The sequence below is a fragment of the Corvus cornix genome, chromosome 14 (genome assembly GCF_000738735.6).
Source record: "Corvus cornix cornix isolate S_Up_H32 chromosome 14, ASM73873v5, whole genome shotgun sequence".
Taxonomy (NCBI): domain Eukaryota; kingdom Metazoa; phylum Chordata; class Aves; order Passeriformes; family Corvidae; genus Corvus; species Corvus cornix.
This window is the reverse complement of record NC_046344.1, coordinates 10,119,450-10,139,585: the sequence shown is the minus strand read 5'-3', so window position 1 is coordinate 10,139,585 and position 20,136 is coordinate 10,119,450. Positions and strand designations below refer to the sequence as shown.

Below are 20,136 nucleotides of genomic sequence, written 5' to 3'. Positions count from 1 at the left end.
ACTGAATTTTACACTGGGCTAGGAATGGCACCAATCCAGCACATCATACAAGTTTCTCAAATTCTCTTTATAATGCTTGCTGGGAAGTGCTTTAAAATAAACCAAGTTCCTTTCAAGGACTGGCTTTATCTCCAGTTCTGCACTTCATGCAACAGAACAGTGAAACTGTTGTGCCACTTAGAAAACAATTATTTGCTTAACCTGGCTTTTAAAACAAGCAAATGCCTAATTTCAAGTTGTGGTGCATCAAAGCAATACTGCAACTCTAATGATGAGATCCAGAATTGAACTGGCTTTTAATTACAAGAAAAACAAATGTTTTAAATGTAGCAATAATCCCAAAGAAAAATATGATTCCACATCAGCTCATCCCAATCACTCAGAAAATTATGACAATACTTACTTTCAAAACCATCTGGCAATTCCCCAATACTTCAATAATCACTGTGCTCTCCAGAGAGATGCCACTGCTTTTGTAAATATTTCCCTGCAGGAATGTGTTGGTGACTGCTGAATACCTGTAGCTGTATCTAGCTCTTTTGGGGAAGTACGATGCATTGTGTCCTAGGAAAGAAACAAACAAAAAAATATGGTGGGGAGGAGCAGGGGGGAGGGGTTAGCCTACTAAACTTTCCCTTCTCTCTATTTTTTTTCTACCTTTTAATCTTTCAGCCACTGAAATCAGCTAAGCAAAGGGCTGGATATTCAGACTGTTCCCTTCCCACTTGGACTTAAAATTGAAAGAACTGGGTTTCTGAAAGCACCCTGCACACTGGCCATAGCTCCTGTAGGGAGGGTGAAAAGACTTCCCCCTCTCCCAAGCACATAACCTCACAATTTCCTTCAAGGCATGAGGTTAATTTCCGAGGGCAGAAAAGGAATGTAATGCATTTACAGCACAGTGCTCTTCTGACACCTTTCAGAGAGCAGCAAAGCAGGACCTTCACAACAGCAAAATGAAACAGATCTGCTCTTCATGCCCATAGCTGGGCTTAGTCCCACACTGGCTTAGTCCTCTGCTCAGCTCTAATGCTTCGGAGTTTTTCAGAGTTCACAGAATGTAAACTTCAGGCAGGTGTGGGCCTGCTAAACCTTAGTGGAACTTCTCTGCTACTTCCATGAATGCTGATACTCAGACATAAGTATCATTCTTCTCAGAATACGACATCCCTGTGGAAGTTTTCAAATTCCTCTTTCCTTATCATATAAAAAGCCTGAATACAGTCTTGTTTTACTCACCTGGACAGTCTGCAAAACAGGAAGCTCCATAACTTAAAGTCTCTGAGGACCCTGCAATGACAGGTAACAGAACAGAAAAGCACTGAAAACTTGTATGCAGCTCAGCACGGACCTGCTGCTTCTAAATTTCAGTGAAATTACTGAAATCAAAGCATGGTTCTCAAAACAAATAAATAAATCCATGAGAGTTTTTCTATCAAGTATACAGGGACAAGACTTTGCTCTTGCTCCTTTCCACACATCTATATCTCACAAACATATACATGAAGGAATGACCTACCTTAGTGTATTTATTGATGTAGGTATGGAAATTCCACAATACCATGGACTATGAAGCAACTTAAAATAATGGTTCTGAATCCAAGAAAGAAATATGTATTTTACATACTACACTTCTTCATATCCATAGTTTTTTAATTTTATTGCAGGTCAGGAAGATTTCTACATGGCTATGATTTATATTGCACATGGTCATTCAAAAGAAATCCTAAGCATCATTTAAAAAAGAACAAGAGCAAGCTTTACTGCCCAAGAAAAGCTTTTCCAGCAGCAGGAAGGATGTTAAAGAACATTTAAACATCACAACTTGAGGGAGGCAATTGGTTAAGATGTCCTTTAACACTGGAGAGTCTGTTCTCCAACAGGACTTTCATTCAGACTTTGACTGGGAGGGCAGTGAATTCAAGGGGATGCAGAACACCCCACACACAGATGGATTTGCTTTAGATTCACATTGGCATTAACAGGGGAAACAGCTGGGGCTGCTCATACAGAGCCTCCTTTCCTTCTCTTCAGTCTGTGCACACTGAACTAGCAAGACTTTCATTCTAATGCTGTGATGCTGAATGAGCTTAAATAAACCCGGCAGAATTACACGCAGCAGTTACTGAAAGCACTGCTGGAAAACACAATCATGTATGACATTATTTAATTAGTATTAAAAACATTCAGCCCTAACTTACTTTGAAAAAAGATTTATCAATAATGGCAACTCCCACAAGAGATTGAATAGTAAGTATAACCACCCCAACCTCTATGCTGTATCACAGGCTAATGAGCCTCCCTGTGAAGCAGTAACTAACACCCCTGTGTTGCTCAGCTTTGTCTCCTGCTGCAGACAGAAGAGTACCTCTCTTCTGTTTCTGGGCTTTTGGACGTTTTATGCCTGAAGGAAATGCTCTTGTCAAATTACAACATTTTAAAAAAATCCACATTTATATTATTCATTTGAAGCATATTTTCCCTTCTCTTAATCCCTTTTTTTTAATGTCAAAATTATTGGCAGAAGGAAAGAAGGAAATTCATTGGATTTGGAACAAAAACAAGAAAGTGTTTGTTTCCTTAGTCCCCCTTCAAGTTTACATACATTTTTATTACCAAGTTAAAATTTAAGTTTCTAGAGAGTAGAATTACATTTTTCTTGAAAACGTCTTACCCCACATTTATACCTCCTCCCAGTAAATGCTCCTTTTTAGTTTGCAGAACTAATTCTCTGTATGGAACTTCAGATTTTTACTTTTCAAAAATATGAATAGCATGTTATTTTCAAGCTAACTTGATCTAGTGCTAAAATATCTGCAAAATGAGAGAGCCTTCAAGCACAGAGAGACCAGGTCATGTAATATATGAGAATTATCACTCGACTATTAATTTTTATAAATAGACTTATCTATACATAAAACATACACAAGTTATTAAAGACCCTTAAAACAAATATGGTAAGACAAACATGGAAAATAAATCTGTTATGGAGCATCAGAAGGCTCGTGTGGTTACCGGAATGCTGAGCTCAGAACTAAGTGATAACTGTGGTAATCACAGACTGAGAGTGTGGTGGGTTGAGCAGCCTGGACAATCAGGCACTTGGTCAACTTTATTAGGGTGCCTAAACTTAGAGTCTCTGCTCTTCATTTGTTCTTTTAAAATTTTCTTCCATCATTTATTTTGGTTCTGGAAACAGCATGCACTCCTCTCTCTTCAGCTGACAAGAGTAACAAAGGACCACAGTATTGACAGTTCAAAATTTATTCACACTTTTCAAAATCCTTCATCTCCCAAATATCAAACTGAGCACAAATGTTGAACATGATACTAACATATTATTTTCAGGTAAGAATAATTAAATGGCTGACACAACCTCACTGTTTCTGTTGCTTTCCCTAGAATGCTGAAGGAAGATGCACTATTTAATGCCTCCTCTCCAGGTAGGGTGCTCTCCCACCTGCCCAGTACCACCCAAAGAGCTCAGTAAACCAAACTGCTACGCCACATTAAAAATCCAGACAAAGCTGCTTCAAAAATTACTACAAACTGTAACATAATTCTCTGAAGTTTTGCTAGTGAGAACATTTCTTAGCAGAAGTATTCTGCATTGAGAGAGATCAATCTTAGCAGAGGAAAAGTTTCTTCTACTTACTCCCTGAAGTTCCTGCCACAACAGCACTGAGTAAAATGATGGCGAGCAACCCCGGGGCCATCGAAATCACCTTCTCAGACCAGAAGTTAACACAAACACATCAGTTCTGCTCTCAAAGGCACCTCTGAGCAAGGCACTGAAAGAAAATTTCCTTCACAAAGCAGGAGCTCACTATTTCAACTCCCCTCTTCCAGCCAGAGGAGGGGCTCTGGCAGGACAGCCTGCAGAGGGGAGGGGGAGGTTGGAGTAAGGGGGAGAGACAGACACACACATAACCACTGACCCCATCTCCAACAGCATTTCAGCCTTTTTGCAAAAGAAGAGAAGGAGAAGTTAACCTATTAGAAATCCCACAAAACTGCAAGGATAAGAAATTAGGTATATGGCACCACAACAGAGCAAATGCTCAGAACAATCCCATGAAGTGAGTTTAAAACAAATAAATAAATGTACAAGTCACCCTAGTGATCATTCCTTGATGATTAATCAACCAAAAAGCACACAGGATGAAAGCCAAAGCTTTGGGACTAAAGGGAAGGTGTTTCCATTGGGAGCAAGCAAGTTCACAGGAGGCAGCCCATCCCATCAAGTCCCAAATCTCAAATGGGTGAAATTGTGTGTGAATAAGACACAAAACCACTAAACCACCATCCTTCTGGTACCAACCAGGTTTGTACAACACATCAGACACAGGCCTTCCAGGATTCACCAAACTTACAGACCCCTCATGCAGGCAGGCCCAGGACTCTTCCCACACTTCCCATGCAGACTGAGCCCATGTTTAGAGTCCACATGTAGCAGAATGAATGGATGGTCACTCACAGCACAGAGACATGGCCACAACTCAGCTGTTCCTGTGTGCCAACACCTCCCAAGGGAAGCTGCATGGGCAGGCAAATATTTCTTTACTCCCACTGCAAGCCCTCTGGTCTAGCCTGAGCTACTGTTTTCTCGAAGCAAGAGTCACAAGTAGAAATTTAGATAACAATCCCAGTCACTGGTACTACTCTCCCCCACTAGGTTTGTGCTGCTCCAGCCTCTTTCCTGAACTTACTTCCTCCCTCACATAACATATGCTCACTAAATGCTTACAAATACTAAAGGGAAAGCAACTTCTCATGTGTGCTTTGCAAACATCAATTACTAAAGAAGATGAGAGAGAGCAATTCCAGTCTAAAGAGTTAATAAAATACTCCACGATGTAAACAGACCCCTCTATCAAAATCCCTGACCTACCAAATGCTCAACTCGGAGTCAGGCCAGGTTTGAAACTGCATTAAAAAAAACCCCCAAAGCCTACATATTTCATACAGCAACTCAAATTTCCTAGAACTGACCCAAAGCAGTAACTGAGAAAGCCTTCTTCTGCCTTCACAGTGATTTTTCATAATATTCTAATTTTGAAACTGCTTCAGAGATTTCTTCGTGGAAAATTACTTGCTGAATTTGCCATTTTTACTCTGCTGAGCTACTCAGTCTGGTACTCATTCTAATTTTTCATTTAAGAGTACAGCTCATATGGGCATAGTATGTACTCTATGTAAGAAGTCACTTAGCTCTTGATCTACTATCATCAATATGGATAGAAGCAGGAAAGTCAACAGCTGGGCAGGAACATAAAAACATGATGAATTTACCAGAAAATTGATATATTGTCACAACTCTTTCAATTATTTTTTTCAATCACTACTATTGCCCACACCAGTCTGACTTTTAACTGTTTATATAATAAGATTTTTCAATATATTTCACACAGCTATTGAAAAAAAAAAAACTTAAAGCATAAAACTTACACCAAAGTCAGTAGGAACATCAACTCTGAAATTAGAGAGAATTTCTGCTTTATCAAGACACTGGTTCAAGTGGACCAGCATGTAACTTAGACTTCCTAAAAAAATCAAATTTGCATTTTAATCTCAAGTTTTAGCTTTGTGGCTTCCCATTTCTTAGGGAAGAAACTATACTAATAAAAAAGAAGAAAAATATCTTATGGTAGGAATATGAACATGCTCAAGAATTTATAAATCTGAGCTTGTTTGAATCTTGACAATGTCATAGACCCAAGAACAAAGAAGTTCATGAACAAAACTCTAGGGCTTTTTTCACTAAAAATATTTCAAACAGCTGTTTTCAGTATAGCACAGATTTGGGGCCGTTTTTATTGAAACTTCTAAATATGGAATTAAATGCCTGAATAGCACTTAGGTCTTAAATGCACACTGAAGCCAAACCTTTAAGAGAAAATATGACATAAAGTGTCCTCTGCACTTGACTCATGTGACTTCCCTCATGTAGTGGTTGGCAAGTGCAGGATGGAGCCCAAGACTCAACATCTTGTAAGCATTTTTTCCTACCTCACATCAGATGATCTTTTTCTAAAAAATCAAAACACCACTTCCAAAAGAGGGAGAAAAAGAACCTCCTGAAGAGAAATTTCCAGCACATTGCTGTCCTAGATAATCTTAAAATACTGAAGAAAATCTGGCACATGTGTTGCAAACACACTGGTTTAATGACACACAAGAGACCCCCACTGCCTGTAAGTCTCAGAAAAGTATTCATCCATTTTAATGGATACTGTACTCAAGTTTGGAAAATGAATTTAATAAAAATGACCATCTGTCACACAACAGGGTAAGCCTGTCCGTGGATACCTGAGAACTGGTCTCCAGTATTGCCAAGAAAGCATGAGCTTTTACAAACTGTCAAAGTCTGCTTTTTATAGGCCCCACAAATAATAAAATTAATATTATCGCGACACTGACGTCTCGCCCTAACAGCCGAAGGCAGGCGGGAAGTGCCCTTGGCCAAGGTTCCACACCCACCTGTGTGCTCGCCGCCCTTCCTCCTCCCTGTGCTCGCAGCCATCCCGCATCCGGAGCTCTGCCCGGTCGCGGGCCCGAATCGAGCCCGGGGGCCCCTCACAGCACCGAGCATCTCCCACAGCCCGCGGCCGGGGGGCCCCTCACAGCACCGAGCATCTCCCACAGCCCGCGGCCGGGGGGCCCCTCACAGCACCGAGCATCTCCCACAGCCCGCGGCCGGGGGGCCCCTCACAGCACCGAGCATCTCCCACAGCCCGCGGCCGGGCCCCCCGGGGGGGCCCCTCACAGCACCGAGCACCTCCCGGAGCGCCCCTCATAGCACCGGGCACCGTCCGGAGCCCGCGGTCAGAGGCTCCTCACAGCACCGGGCACCGCCCGGGGCAGCATTCCGGGCACAGTGGCCCGAACCCGCCGCATCTCTGAGGAAAACGCCGTGAGAGCGCTGCGAGACACCGACGCTTTCCAGGCCTTCTTCCCAGCGGGAATTAAGCTATGGAAGGGCCACCTGTCCGCCTCAGGGCTGTGGCGGCGGCCGCTCCCCGGCGGACCAGCCCCAAACTCGGCCTCCGGGCGCCAAGGGGCAGCCGGGGAACCTGCGGCACGGCCGGGGCGACGGCGGGGAGAGAGAAAGGGTCAGCGATGGCTGCAGTGAAACGGGGTGATGGGGTCGCACCTCCAATCCGGTATCTAGTCTTGGGCGCCTCGCGACGAGAAGGACATTAACCTGCAGCAGCGTGAGCACAGACATGCAATGGAGCTCCTCATCAAGCCTGATGAGCAACAGCTGAGGGAGCTGGGGGGCCTCAGCCTGGAGAAAAGGACTCTCAGAGGGCCCTTCCCTCTCAACTGCCCGAAAGAGTGGTCAGGCATTGGAACAGGCTGTTCGGGGAAGCGGTGGGATCACCATCCCTGGAAGCATTCAGAAAACACCTACACGTGGTGCTTAGGGACATGGTTGAAAGGTGAACCTAGCAGGTTGAGGGCAATGATCTTCAGAGGTCTTTTCCAACCGTAGTGACTCTATGATTCTGTTATCCTAGAGTAAAAAAAATATCTTCAGTGCTACTTTGTGAACAATAAAAGCTTTGTACGAGGCATGGGCCTGAGGTAACTTTTTCACAAGTTACCAAGACGCAGAGCACTCAGAGTAGCACCAGGAGAAGGTTCTTCAAAGGCTGTGGGGATTAAGAAATGGAAATTGCTTTGGGATAGTCTTTTTCCCCCCTCCAATGCTTTTGTGAGCTCCTTGCTGTCACATTCAGGTGCACGATGGCTTTAAGTCCTAGAGCAGTGTCATACACCCTGTTAATGCAATGGCCCCCTGGAACTCACTGAAGCTGCTTTTTGGGGGTATTTTTTTTGTTACAAAGAAAGAGCTGTAGCATGAAGCAAAACAGCCAGCCACAAAAGGACTTTCAAAAAGCTGCCTACTCTCTCTTGGTTTATTCTCAACTTGGGCACAACTACTTTCAGCACCTCCAGACCACAACACCTCCTCTTCAGACATTAAATTTTCAAGTTCTTACAGATAAAAATATTCAATTTTAAGTGGTAATAAGGAGCACTTCCTTTGAAGTCAGTAGGTTTCACATGCACCTTTTGTGTCTTGGTTTGAAAAGTACTAAGATGCTCATGGCAAATTTATTTCTGTACCGAATTCCCATCCAGCATATCATACCTGAGGGTATTCATCTCACAAAAATACATTAGAAGTCATCCTAAAGATAATAAACTTGTATCACATTGCAGGATCTTATGAAGCAAATGGAACACAAAAGTTAATTTGCTATAAAATACAATCACCTGAACTACAAAAACACACCTTTGTCACAGGACTTATACTTAGCTTTTACTCCTAGGATGACATTATTGTATACTCCATTACTGACCTGCTGCTTAGTTATGAATAATAATTAACTAGGTTGGAATAAACGAATCATTTCTTCAAATAACCCCTTGTGGTTAGACTGACAGAAGTGCTTTCACAAACACTGCAGTAAATAGCAGCTTTTCAAAACCACTCTGAACTTGCTCAACACTCCCTCTTGTAAGGCCATCAGCTGCCTTTTACCTGTTTTAACAACTTTTATTTTGGATTCTCTTTGCATGACAAAACAAATTTTATTTCCTTCTGGCTCAAGCCTCGCCAGAATTTGAAATTGTGCAAGTTCTGTCTATTAAAAACAGAAGCCTAATGAAAATAACACTGTCAAAATGTGACGGAAGGTAAAGTCATCCTGGAAAGCTCATGAAGGTGGAGGTAGGGAAGGTTTTACCTGAACTTGTAATGTGAGGCTGGAGGATTTCAGATGGCCTATGCTCCTTCCTTAGGTGAAAATACCTAGAGCCCATAAAGTCAGCATTGTTCCTTCTGTATCTATTACCAAGGAAAAACTATTCATACAACACTCATTTACTACCAAAATAACCCTAAGGTGCTTAATAAAAATAATAAATATCAGGGCATTAGAACAAACTTGTTTGAGGTACTAACCTTGCCTTCCTGTTCTTTCTGCACCTCAAAAAAACCAACCAAACAAAAATTTAGACATTAAAAGAAAGTAGGGTATTCTCATATGATTAATAGGGATCCTTTCCCACTGAATACAGCGGTATTTGATAGCTATTTTCTCTAGTGGTTCCTGGTATGTGAACATGGAGCTATATTTATATGTGTTTGTTTAGTTGCATTGCAAGTGAAAGTTTTACCCAACAGTTTTAACTGAAAAAATATTTATAGCACCCGAGTTGCAGGAAAACAACACATTTTCAGTGTGGCTCTCTGTTTGACAGATGGTCTGCCAGGCAGACAATCCCATTTATCAGACTTGGCCCAGGTGAGACTCTGAAAAATTTCTCCCTGTAATTACTTTTCTTCACTTAACATTTCAGCCATCCATGTATTTGGAAACATTCCAAATGCTATGATTTTCCAATTACAAGCACTAGATAGGAAAGACAAAGTTTTTTATTTTAAATAGAGTCAGTTTTAAAAACAAACAGTAATTTCAACACAATCAAACACAAAGCGCTTTCACACAAATCAAGTTATATCCTGCATTTGTTTGTCCAAGGTAGGTTTAACAAAGCAGTTTACTTTGGCAGTCTGTAGCTCATTCCATACACAAGAGAACAAGCACAGGCTTTGCATTTAAGAAAATATAACTATAGAAGAGGCAGCAGAAAGCTTTGCAGAATGGTGAATTCGAAGGAAGAGCTGCCAACATTGTGTGTCCTAATCTTAATCCATACATGGAACTTAAAGAGAATCAATGGACTATGCACATAAATCAAAACAAACACTTTTTTTTTTGGTCAGTGTTTTGCATTTTGGTGCCACCACCTCAGATTTTCCAACCATCACTTTGGGGAGAAAAGGGGAGATAAAGGAATAACAACTGGAAGACTCAGCAAATGAATATATGGCAGGACTATCCAGACGAGACTGACAGGGTACTAAAAGAATTAAAAATCCTCCCCACCATGCAAGCAAATCCCAAGCTTGGAAACGCTGCGAGCTTCATTGCTCCTTTCTGCTTCGCTCTGACAATAAACTGACAAGAAGCACATTTTCTGTCACTCAGTGGGGGAATTCTGCTTCCCAGTAAGGCACAGGACTTGCTTGTGTCACCAGAACAGAAAACACTGCAGCATCACCCAGGCCCTTGAAGAACAAAGAGAGCACTATGGTGGTGCACCAGCAGACAAAAGCATATGCTGGTACCACATCATCAGTGTGGAAAGCTATAAAGCTACCAGCTTTTTATCTCCATCATTCTCTTGCTAGTTAGTAGCTGCTCATGTAAATTCTTATGGTATGAGGAGACCAGAAACCTTTTCCAAACACACAAGGAAGCTCTTAAATCACTTGCAGACTGACTCACAAGCAGCAGCAGTTTACAAAACCTAATCAAAACCAGGCCTAGAGATTGTACGTGATCTACAAAATTACTGGATTTCAAACATAAAGTGTTGAAAGACTTGAAAAACTAACTTACACCAAATACTTACAGAAGGCACATTTGGCAAGAACAGGAAATGCAGTATTTTTTATTTGTATTTATTTTAGCTTTTTACTTTTACAGACATTAATACAGTGTTACCAACATAGCCCGGCTTAAACACCTGTCTGCCTTTTCTGGACAGGTATCATTTAGGTTGGATATTAGGAAGAAAATTTTTACAGAAAGGGTGATTAGACATTGGAATGGGCTGCCCAGGGAGACGGTGGAGTCACCGCCCCTGGAGGTATTTAAGAAAAGATTGGGTGTGGCACTCAGCGCCATGGTCTGGTTGATAAGGTGGCACTGGGACACAGGTTGGACATGATGATCTCAAAGGTCTTTTCCAACCCAGCTGGTTCTGTGATTCTGATTCTGTAATATGCATCAACATGTTGTTTGACCAAGTTGCTTATGACACAGAAATTACTTAAACCTTCAGAGCCTCATTCCCTAATTTTTTGTGATTATCATCCTAAATAAGTATATCCATCTTAAGTTTCTAAAAGCAAAACTCATCTTTCATTTAATTTAGAAAAATCAGAGAAACTCCCTAACAAACATTTTACCTTCTTAGTAAAGAAACAATAATTAACAAGCAGATCAACAACTAAAAGACCAGGTATTTTATTTATGTGTTTCAGGTGGAATTCAAGCTTTAAGATAAGGCTGGGGTTTGTTTATGATTGATCAGATGACTTACGTAAATGTACAACAAAGTTTTCCGATGTTCTTACCAAGGCTCTCTGGGCATTTCCACTGGGGTGAAGAGAACACTTCACAGACTTTCAATCAGCAGTAAGAAAACTCCCAGCAAAACAAAAAACACTAAACAAGTATCTTCTGTATGAACATACTCACTTCAGATTAGAGATATGACTAGACTTGAAACTGTCAATAAAATTCAGATACTAGATTCAATCAGTATTTTTACACAATAACCTGAGTTGTCGATTTGGAAAAGCTACCTCCAAGAAAGAAGAACCCTTTAGGTTTGGTTCTCTTCCAACTAAGAAAGTTTTAAAGTGAATTCTAGTGCTCATAAAAAGAAGACAACAAACCATTTCTTTTTTCAAAGAGGAGCACCTGTCTCTGAGGCAACTCCCTGCTGGTCTGTAAACAGTGCTGCTGCCAAAGCACGAGCCTAAATAGTTCTCCATACATATCCTCCTCTTATTCTGTGCTGAGATCTCACAGTCTGAATGCAAGCACAGTGTGCAACATGATTGAGACGAGATTAATTTAAGAACATCACCAAACTGTTATGTATAAAGCAAAAAGGGAAACACTCCATTGCTCTCCACTGGTGCTGGACTGAGTGGCCCATATGGATTAGGTATGCTTTTTACAGACCTAAGTGAAACTCCTCTCAAGCAAATGCATATTCAAACCATCTAGTAATAAACATTACTTTTTATTGGTTTCCAGTGATAGGATGCACAGAAAAAACAGCAAGTCTCCATGAAGCTTCAGAGAGGGCTTGTAGAGGTGCTAACTAACTTCATCCATCAGTGTTTAAACACTGCCTATAAACGTTTGTAAGAACCAAGAAGAGTATTGCATTTCGGACAGGTGTGATCCACATCCTTTAGGGCATCAATGCAGAAGGGAATTAAGCAGCAGCCTGCTATACACCTGCAAAGGCAAAAAAAGAGAAAAACACTGCTTTACACTTTTTATATACACAAGAAGGTAAAATGTATTTCATCCAAAAGCCATCAGTAAAACTGGTGCCATAAGCTTTAGGATGAACACACGTGGCTATGGAGTCCATTACTGTATGTTCCAGAACTGCTTTAAGGTCCTGTAGGATCAGATGTAGGCTGACTGAACCACTAAGGCTCAGGTCCCAGACAGAGAAAGCAAAGCTGAGAGCTCCATTACATGTTAGAGCTGTAAAAGGTCAAGGTAAGAGTGCAAATTGGAGTTGACCTACCCCAGCAGGCAGAGGCCACCACATGACAGCCAGGTCAAAGCTCCTGCGTCGTACGAGAGACGTGTCACTATCACCTGGTTACAGGAAGGGCAGGACATCTGAACCGGGCGGTCATAAAACAGCACTGGCTGCTGCACATACACCGTCTGAACAGTAACTGAGCAGAGAAATAGGCTGTTTACTCAATGAGTACAGAAGGAAAAAAGAGTAGTGATCAGCTTCCTCTGAACCAGGTATAACTTTGAAATATTCAGGGCTCAGAGGAACAAAATACACGACAACAGAGAGAAATCACCATGGTATTTCCTAATGCAGAAATACACTGTCTTAAAAATAAAGCTGCACTAAAAACTGCAGAAAGCCAAATGACGTTATTGACATCAGTACACACTTAGTGATTCACAAGAATTGATTCACCTTGTTCTCTTCAAAAGTATTTTTTGGCAGGTGGTGAACACCTGTGAACCACGATTTTTCATCTTCTGACAGCACCTATTACACAGCCACTTGACACCACCTTAAGGTGAGGTACAGAAGAGTTTTGGAGGCTTACTGGGGTTATTTGCTGGTGGAGGCTGTCCCATGCATGGGGGAGGGTTCATTCCCTTCCCATCTGGCTTCTTCTGTCCAGGGCCAGGGATGGGATAGGGGTGAGGATAGTTCACATTGATTCCTACGGTTTCCTCATAAGAAGGTGGTGCAGATGGGACAGAGTTGCCACTTGGAGCAGACATTATATCTAAAACATAAAAGAGAGAAAATCTTAACAAAAGGCATTATTTATTAAAGGAAAGTGACAAATAATTAGGCTCAATTCAGCAGCAAGAAGATAACTAGATTAAAATGGACTTTTACCAGCATAAAATTAATTTGCTAGTATTTGTTTCTGATAGTATGAAATGTTCATCTTGATTTCACTGTTGTTGTTGTGTGCTTCCCACTTCCTTTTCACAGGGTAGTTCTTACACTTTGTCCCAACACCAATTCTTCCTTTATAAATTAAATATACTAAAGCAGGGAGGTGAGGCATCTTTATTAGTATACTAAAATATCTGGCAGTCTCCTAATTCTCCAAGAACACTATTTCTAATCCCTCTTGTTCACCTGAAAAATTGAACAGTATGACAGGCCACATGGTAGTTGCTAACCAACATGAGCCTGGTTTGTGGTGAAGCTCAAATATTTAAAAAATACTATTTGCCTCTGCTGTAATTTGAAATAAGTATTTATATTGAAGGAAAAAGAAACCCAAACAATTAAGCATGTCCAACTCACTTCAAAACTTTTACAACTCTCAAATATGTCTAAGGTTGCCATTTTTGCTTCTTAGAAAAATTTTAATGAGTTTGTAGTACAACTTTTCCTCCACCAATTGTTATTTTGTTGCAGAGGATAGGAATGCTGACCACTGCCTTTTCCCAAAGAGGAAAGAAACAACTGCGGTTTCAATGCAGACTTCCTTTCCTCCTCCCCACCTACCCGCTTCAGACTCTACCCACCATTTTCTTTGTGGAACAAGCTCTCATGGCATCAGTGCTGACCAAGCATCTCCCTTTTCCCCCTCCTCCTAAGAACCATCAGACAGCTCTCCAAGAGCCACACTCCATTCTGCTGTTGCACATACAATCCCTCTATACATATGCAAGTCTTTTCACACAGTACTATCTGCAAAAGGCAAGCTGTACTTGGAACATTAATTCTATGATGCTATGATAGCTGTATAGGACTACTATGAATAAAAGAGGAGAAATTGCACCGATGCAATTTGCAGGTACAAAAGACAACGCACAAAGTAAAAGAATTTCAGACATAAGTATCTGTTTAGGGCTGGCATCACTCCACTCACACAAAGCTCGGGTGAGACCAGCATACAACTTTCCCAACAATGACACAAGCCTTTCCACTCTCCCAGAGCATGGAAAAGTCCTTGGAATACCGCTGATTATCTTCCTCACGCAACACAGCTTTCATCAAGATTTCAGTGAAGTCTATAAACACTTCCATGAAGAACTTGTCACAAGTCTGTTAACTCTTCCAGGTTACACAGGACTAATCTGCTGCACTGGAGGCATGGGAGATAAACCAGCAAACACCAGTGTTTATACATTCAGGAATCTTCCCAGCTGATTTAGCAGAAATGCAGAAAGGTGTGTTACAAAGGGAACTGTGTACTCAATCAAGTGTGGGTTTTACAGTAGCCCCATGGCCAGGACAAATACAGGAGCTGGTACAGAAGAACAGACATGGCTACAGGTGCAGGAGCAGTAACTGTGGTAACCCTGGAACAGACATTGCTCCTTCCCACCATTCTCATACTCACACCGCAGCTTTGGCAGAATGAAGAGGGAACAAGACAGCAGTCGAAGATGTTGAAACTCAGTAAGTTTTTGTAGTATCAAGTATTTCACAGCTATATTTTAAAAAACCACTGATGTCCTGTTTTCTTTAGAAAAGAGAAGTTTTCTCCCTGTGACTAAACTACAAAGCTGAATCACAATCTACTGCTCCCAGTCAGTGTGCTAGTCTTGGCTGGGGGTGCACAAGAAGCCAGGAGGGGCCACTGCCAGAACAGCTGACCCCAGCTGACCAAAGGGGTATTCCAGACCATAAAGCATCATCCTCAGCCATAACACCAGTAAGAAGGTTGTTGGGAGGGAAATGCTGCTCAGGGACTGGCTGGGCATCGGTTGGTTGGTAGTGAGCAATTATTCTCATTTGCTTCACTTGTTGGACTGTATTCTCCTCTGTTACTTTCCTTTTCATTACAATTATTTAATTATTGTTTTATTTCAATTATGAAACAGTTCTTATCTCAAGCCGTAAGTTTTCTCATGCCCTTCCAGTTTCTTCAGGGGTGCAGTGAGTGAGCAGCTCTGTAGTGTTCAGTTGCCAGGTGGGGTTAAACACAGCTCCTTCTGCTGCTCAGCTCTGCTTCACTGATGAGCAAGTTCTAAGAAATCAACACCCTTTCATAGATTTCAAAATGATAATAACTTCCAGCATGAACGCTTCTAGTCTTGATATTTACTTATTTTTAAATTATGTTGCTGTTCATTTCTTACCACCAAGTGGTTTTGAACAACCATTTCAATTAAAACATTATCACTACCCTTTTTCTGCACTTTCACTTTTTTTTTCGTTTTTCTGTAGACAAATGCAAACAGGTCTCAAGTCTTCACAGCACTTTGTGGCATCCCTTTTCATCTTCTAAAGTTTCAAAACTGTAGCACAAATAACATGTACAAAGTACTACAGTGAATGGTGTAAAACTAAAACTGTGTATGAATTCCTTTAAGTTATCTATCAAAACAAAAATTCCTAATAAACATCAAGATGAGATCAAGACTACAAAAAAGCCTCTTCAAAATCTGAGTATTGTGGATGTAACCACAACTTCAGCTTTTCAATTTCATTTTTCTAATGTCTCTCCTGCTTTAAATGTCAACTTTGAAGAGATATTTGAACCATCACTTCATACAGCCAGTGCGAATGTGTTTCACACTCCAGGTCTTGAATATTAGGCTGGGGACAAGGGAAATACCAGTCTCTGCTTGGTATGTAAAAAACCAAGCAACCAAAAACCCATCCAGTAAAAGAACTGCTTACAATTACAGCTATCCTAACCTGGTCTGGCCAAACAAATGTTTTTGCCCTTCCCTTAATCTCTTGCTAAAATTTGACACAACTTAACCCTCAAATTAAACAATTCCTATGCAGTCCTCTTCACTAGAAATCCCAAGTCGCCCTCCAACAACACAGGTGGTTTAGAACGGCTACCTTCACAGCAGAGTCTAAGACAGCTACTGATCAGCAACATCTGGAATGAAACACAGGTTGAAGACTAATTTTTTTTAACAACCTGTCAGGATATACAGGTTTATCAGAGCACTCAGTGCACAGCAAGTCCTAACACAGCAGCCTCTTGGACCACCAGCTTCATCTGAACTCTGGACAACAACTTTCTTGTTTACCAACCTGCTGAGGAATATTATCTCAAAGTTGTTTAAATTTCTCAGGCGTTTGTGAGAGAATAAAATCCAGTAATCACAACAAAAAAAAGACTTCGACATATTATTATTTCATTAAAAACCAATGGCATTGAGGTCACACTGAATTCTATACTGGCGAAGTAGAAATATTACCACACGGTGTGTTCTGCCGGGCAGGAGACATTTCAGAGGTTACTGTGTTACTTTTACCAAGTAATCAATAGTCTCGGAACATTCCTGAGTGGCCTCCTGTGAGTTACCCACTCCCCGGGGCAGCGCAGGGCCGGTCCGAGAGGAGCTGCTGCCGCGCGGCTCCCGAGCGCATTCCCTAAGGAAAGGGCCACCTTCCGCCTGCCACGCTCGGGGAGGCGAAACTCCGGCCTCGCTCGGCCCCCAGCCGGCATCGCCGAGGGCAGGAGCCGCCGCCCACGGTCTCTCCCGGACCGTCCCGGAACCAGGACTGGGACCGCGCCACTCGGGACACCGCTGGCCCGCCAAGCCCCGACCTTCCCCCGGTGCCCCGCGGGCTCCTGCGGAGAGGGATTGGCCCCGAGCCGAGGCTGCTCCCCCGCCCCGCAGTCGGGCCGGAGCACCGGGAGCGGCCCAGGGAGGGCAGCGCTCGGGGCCGGGAGCGGCCCCGGCGGAGGAACACAGCCTGCCCCCGCCGCCCCACTCTGCTCTGCCCGCGGCACCGCCAGGCTCCGGGCGGCGCGGCACAGCCCTTACCGACTCTCCTCTCCGCTCCGCTCCGTTTGCCCGGGCGCAACCACGGTCAGCACGGCTTGTCCTGTCCCGTCCCGTCCCGTCCCCACCCCACCCGCGTTTCCTCTTGCCCTTCCCCCTAGAACCGTGAGCAAGCGCCGCGGGCGCAGCTCGGGAGGGCGCTCCGCTGGCCTCGGACGGGCCGTGCCCTGGGAGCCGCCTCGGCCGCTCCCCCGGACCCACCGGCTCCCGGCAAAGGCGCGTCTGGGCGGGACGGGAAGGGAAAGGAAAGGGGGAAAACCTGTGGAAGTACAGGCACGCCTGACGCATTTCGCAGTCCCGGTGATCGGGAACTCCTCGGCTTTCGCCAAGAGCTCACAGCGATTAAACCAGTAATCTTCAACTTTCCCGTCTGCAGCGCAGCCAAGCACCGTGTTCTGTAACACTACAGGAAAATTACTTTCCTAATTCTACAATACCCCTTACGTTACCAGATCAGGTATTTCAGACAACATACAAGAACACATAAAATGATCAACAAAACTTTCAAGTTCAAGATTCAGTGATTTTACGTAGTGTCTTTACAAGCAATTGAATTGGATTCAGTCTTTAGAAAACACAAGAGTACATCACTCCTTCCTCTATTCAGCTCCAAGATAACACAAAATGTGAATTATGGCCAGATCCCTGAAAGGGCTTCAAGAGGGACTGCTTCACACGTTGGTTTGTGTGAATCTACCTTGGACTGAAGGGACTTGATAACCCCTGGGGGCTCAGCAGGGACAGTTCATAAAGCCTTTTGGCTGAAAGCATCTAAAATCTGTTAAAAGTCCAATTTTTGTATTTAAATCTTTTCTTGAACCTTGCCATAAGGAACACACAAAAAGCCTCAATTCAAACCCATCCTGGAGCAAGGAGTCAGGTTTTATAGGATGAAAGGGGGTCCTACCCCAAGTGATGATAAACCAGCATGAAGCTCTGCAGTCACAGTAACCTAAATCACCTGCAAGTATGGGTACTTGGGGATGTCATCAGATGTTGAGACTATTGAGGGCATGAATAGTCCCAGTCCCCCAATTTGGGGGGAACAGAGAGAGGAGTGTGGAGTGTGATCTATCAGCACTGAGATTAGAACTAAGAGGTGAATAAATTTATACCATTATCAAGAAATCACATTACAGATTATTTTTCTAAGGAGCAGAACATGAGTAATTTGGTCTTTGGTGCCCTGGATTAACTAAAATTGGAGTAATTGTTCTCTTACTAACTAAATCTCCTTCCCCAGATGGCTATGAGCAGCTTAGGAGCCACAGGAGAGAGAAGCCATGACTGAACACATCTCCCAGGGTAAAATAAGGCATGACCTTCAACTGAAAGCCTTCTTACTCTAACTGCCATCTCTCTCATGTGTAGTGTTTTGCATCTAGTCTAGGCTGGCTCGTGCTCCTCCTTGGGGACCCCAGTAACATTCCTCCTTTTTGCCCTACTACTGTTTCCACCAAATGTCCAAATAGGCGGTTTGGATCCATTTACTGGTACATGAGTGTATTTCCTCTCACTATCCATCCTTCTTCCCACCTAGCTCACCATTTGCTAGTTCCTGCCTTTCCAGTCCTTTTGCTGGATGGCACTGGGTGAAAGAAGCATCAGCTTCAGCCGGTCACCACAGCACCTGTGAGCTTGTGGAAAATTCCACAGAAGTCACAATTAATGGAATGTTATGTAGTGGTCAGTGGAACAAATTGGCCCAAGCCAGTTGAAGGGCTCTGTGGCCACCTTAAGTAACAAACTAACACTTTTCTGAGGAATACATATATCCTTGCTAACAAATACTTGTACCACCTTGAGCCAAGCATGCGCTTTAGGCAGAGTTATCCTGTCCTTAAAAGTAATGCCCTGCTTCTTAATACTACATTGCTGTTAAGGAGTTTTATTCCTGATTTTCAGTGACAAGCTTGTGGAAAATTGGCAAGTTTGGTGTGGAGAATTGATGAGGCTGGTTGAGCAAGGACATGAGTTGAGGTGCTTGCTTATCTTACACCTAACTTGAGTGAGGCTTAAGCACTGCATGGTGTCTGGGGTAAAGTGTAGGGCTCACAGCCCAGTGTCTCAGTAAAGTAGAGAGCGTGCTTACACTTTGGTATGGAGACAGGGCCTCAGCCCTCTTGTCCACGCACAGCAGGCCTTATTAGAAGTAGAAATCTGGTCCTGTGAGGAGATGTGTGGCCAGCAGGCCAAGAAAGTGGATTCTCTCTCTCTGCTCCACTCTCATGAAACTCCACCTGCAGGGCTGCATCCAGGTCTGTGGCCCCCAACATAACAAGGGCGTGGAGCTGCTGAAGCAAGTCCAGAGGTGGCCATGAAGATGTGCCAAGGGCTGCAGCACCTCTGCTATGGAAACAGGCTGGGAGAGTTGGGGTTGTTCAGGCTGGAGAAGAGAAGGCTCCAGGGTGACCATACTGCTCCTTTCAGTACTTGAAGGGGGCCTATAAGAAAAATGGAGACAAACTTTAGCAAGGCCTGTTGCAACAGGAGAAGGTATGATGGTTTTAAACTGAAGGAGAGATCAATTTAGACTAGATATAAAAAAGGAGGCTTTTACAATGTTGGTGGTAAACCATTGTCACAGCTTGCCCAGAGAGGTGGTGGATCCCCCTGGAAACATTCAAGGCCGGGTTGGACAGGGCTCTGAGAAACCTGGTCTACTGAAAGGTGTCTCTGCTCATTGCAGGGGCCTTGGACTAAATTATATTTAAAGGTCCCTTCCAACCCACACTGTTCTATGATTCTGTGATGATGATGTGCAGTTGTAAAATATTGATGGGCGTAAAGATGATCAAGCAAAGGTCAGATGGCCTGTACTGCTGCCTCAGCCAAGTGGAGGAGGAAGCGAGCCTGAAGTATCATGGTTCTGTTCTGCCTTTGATTCAACCATAAATCCTGACTCAGCCTGACCAAAGGTAACCAAAACCCTCATTATCCCTCGTTTACATATGAAACATACACCAATATGCAACTGAGAAAGTGT

The 20,136-nt window shown here is 43.0% G+C and overlaps 2 protein-coding genes across 3 annotated transcripts in view; both read right to left on the bottom strand.

The window, feature by feature from the left end:
• LOC104684974 overlaps positions 1–1,284 on the bottom strand; it is a 75,338-nt gene extending 74,054 nt beyond the window's left edge. Inside the window, exons 1-2 of the mRNA XM_019281641.3 lie at positions 1,240–1,284; positions 404–564 (exon numbers count right to left, since the gene is read on the bottom strand). Of these exons, the coding sequence (XP_019137186.3) occupies positions 404–415 (12 nt within the window). The 5' untranslated portion in view covers positions 416–564; positions 1,240–1,284. The remainder of the gene's footprint in view (positions 1–403; positions 565–1,239) is intronic.
• An 8,146-nt stretch (positions 1,285–9,430) lies between these two features.
• On the bottom strand, positions 9,431–19,555 carry LITAF (lipopolysaccharide induced TNF factor). 2 transcript variants are annotated; one of them, XM_010392215.3, is made up of 4 exons: positions 19,243–19,555; positions 12,971–13,156; positions 12,418–12,574; positions 9,431–12,116 (listed from the first exon to the last, which is right to left on the bottom strand). In XM_010392215.3, the coding sequence occupies exons 2-4, from the start codon at positions 13,149–13,151 to the stop codon at positions 12,008–12,010; spliced, it is 447 nt and encodes a 148-aa protein (XP_010390517.1). In that variant the 5' UTR covers positions 13,152–13,156; positions 19,243–19,555; the 3' UTR covers positions 9,431–12,007. The 2 variants fall into 2 exon arrangements, with proteins under 2 accessions (XP_010390517.1, XP_039416249.1); XM_039560315.1 differs by lacking the exon at positions 19,243–19,555 and adding an exon at positions 17,133–17,240.
• Positions 19,556–20,136: the final 581 nt, after the last annotated feature.

Bases quoted from the DNA above. Each gene is read 5' to 3' on its own strand.
- LITAF (XM_010392215.3), bottom strand. From the start codon at position 13,151: ATGTCTGCTCCAAGTGGCAACTCTGTCCCATCTGCACCACCTTCTTAT. The intron at 12,575-12,970 runs GTAAGCCTCCAA...TTCTCTGCTCAG, and splicing joins TCCACCAGCAAATAACCCCA to TTACTGTTCAGACGGTGTAT. The intron at 12,117-12,417 runs GTAGGTCAACTC...TTGCCTTTGCAG, and splicing joins GGTGGCCTCTGCCTGCTGGG to GTGTATAGCAGGCTGCTGCT.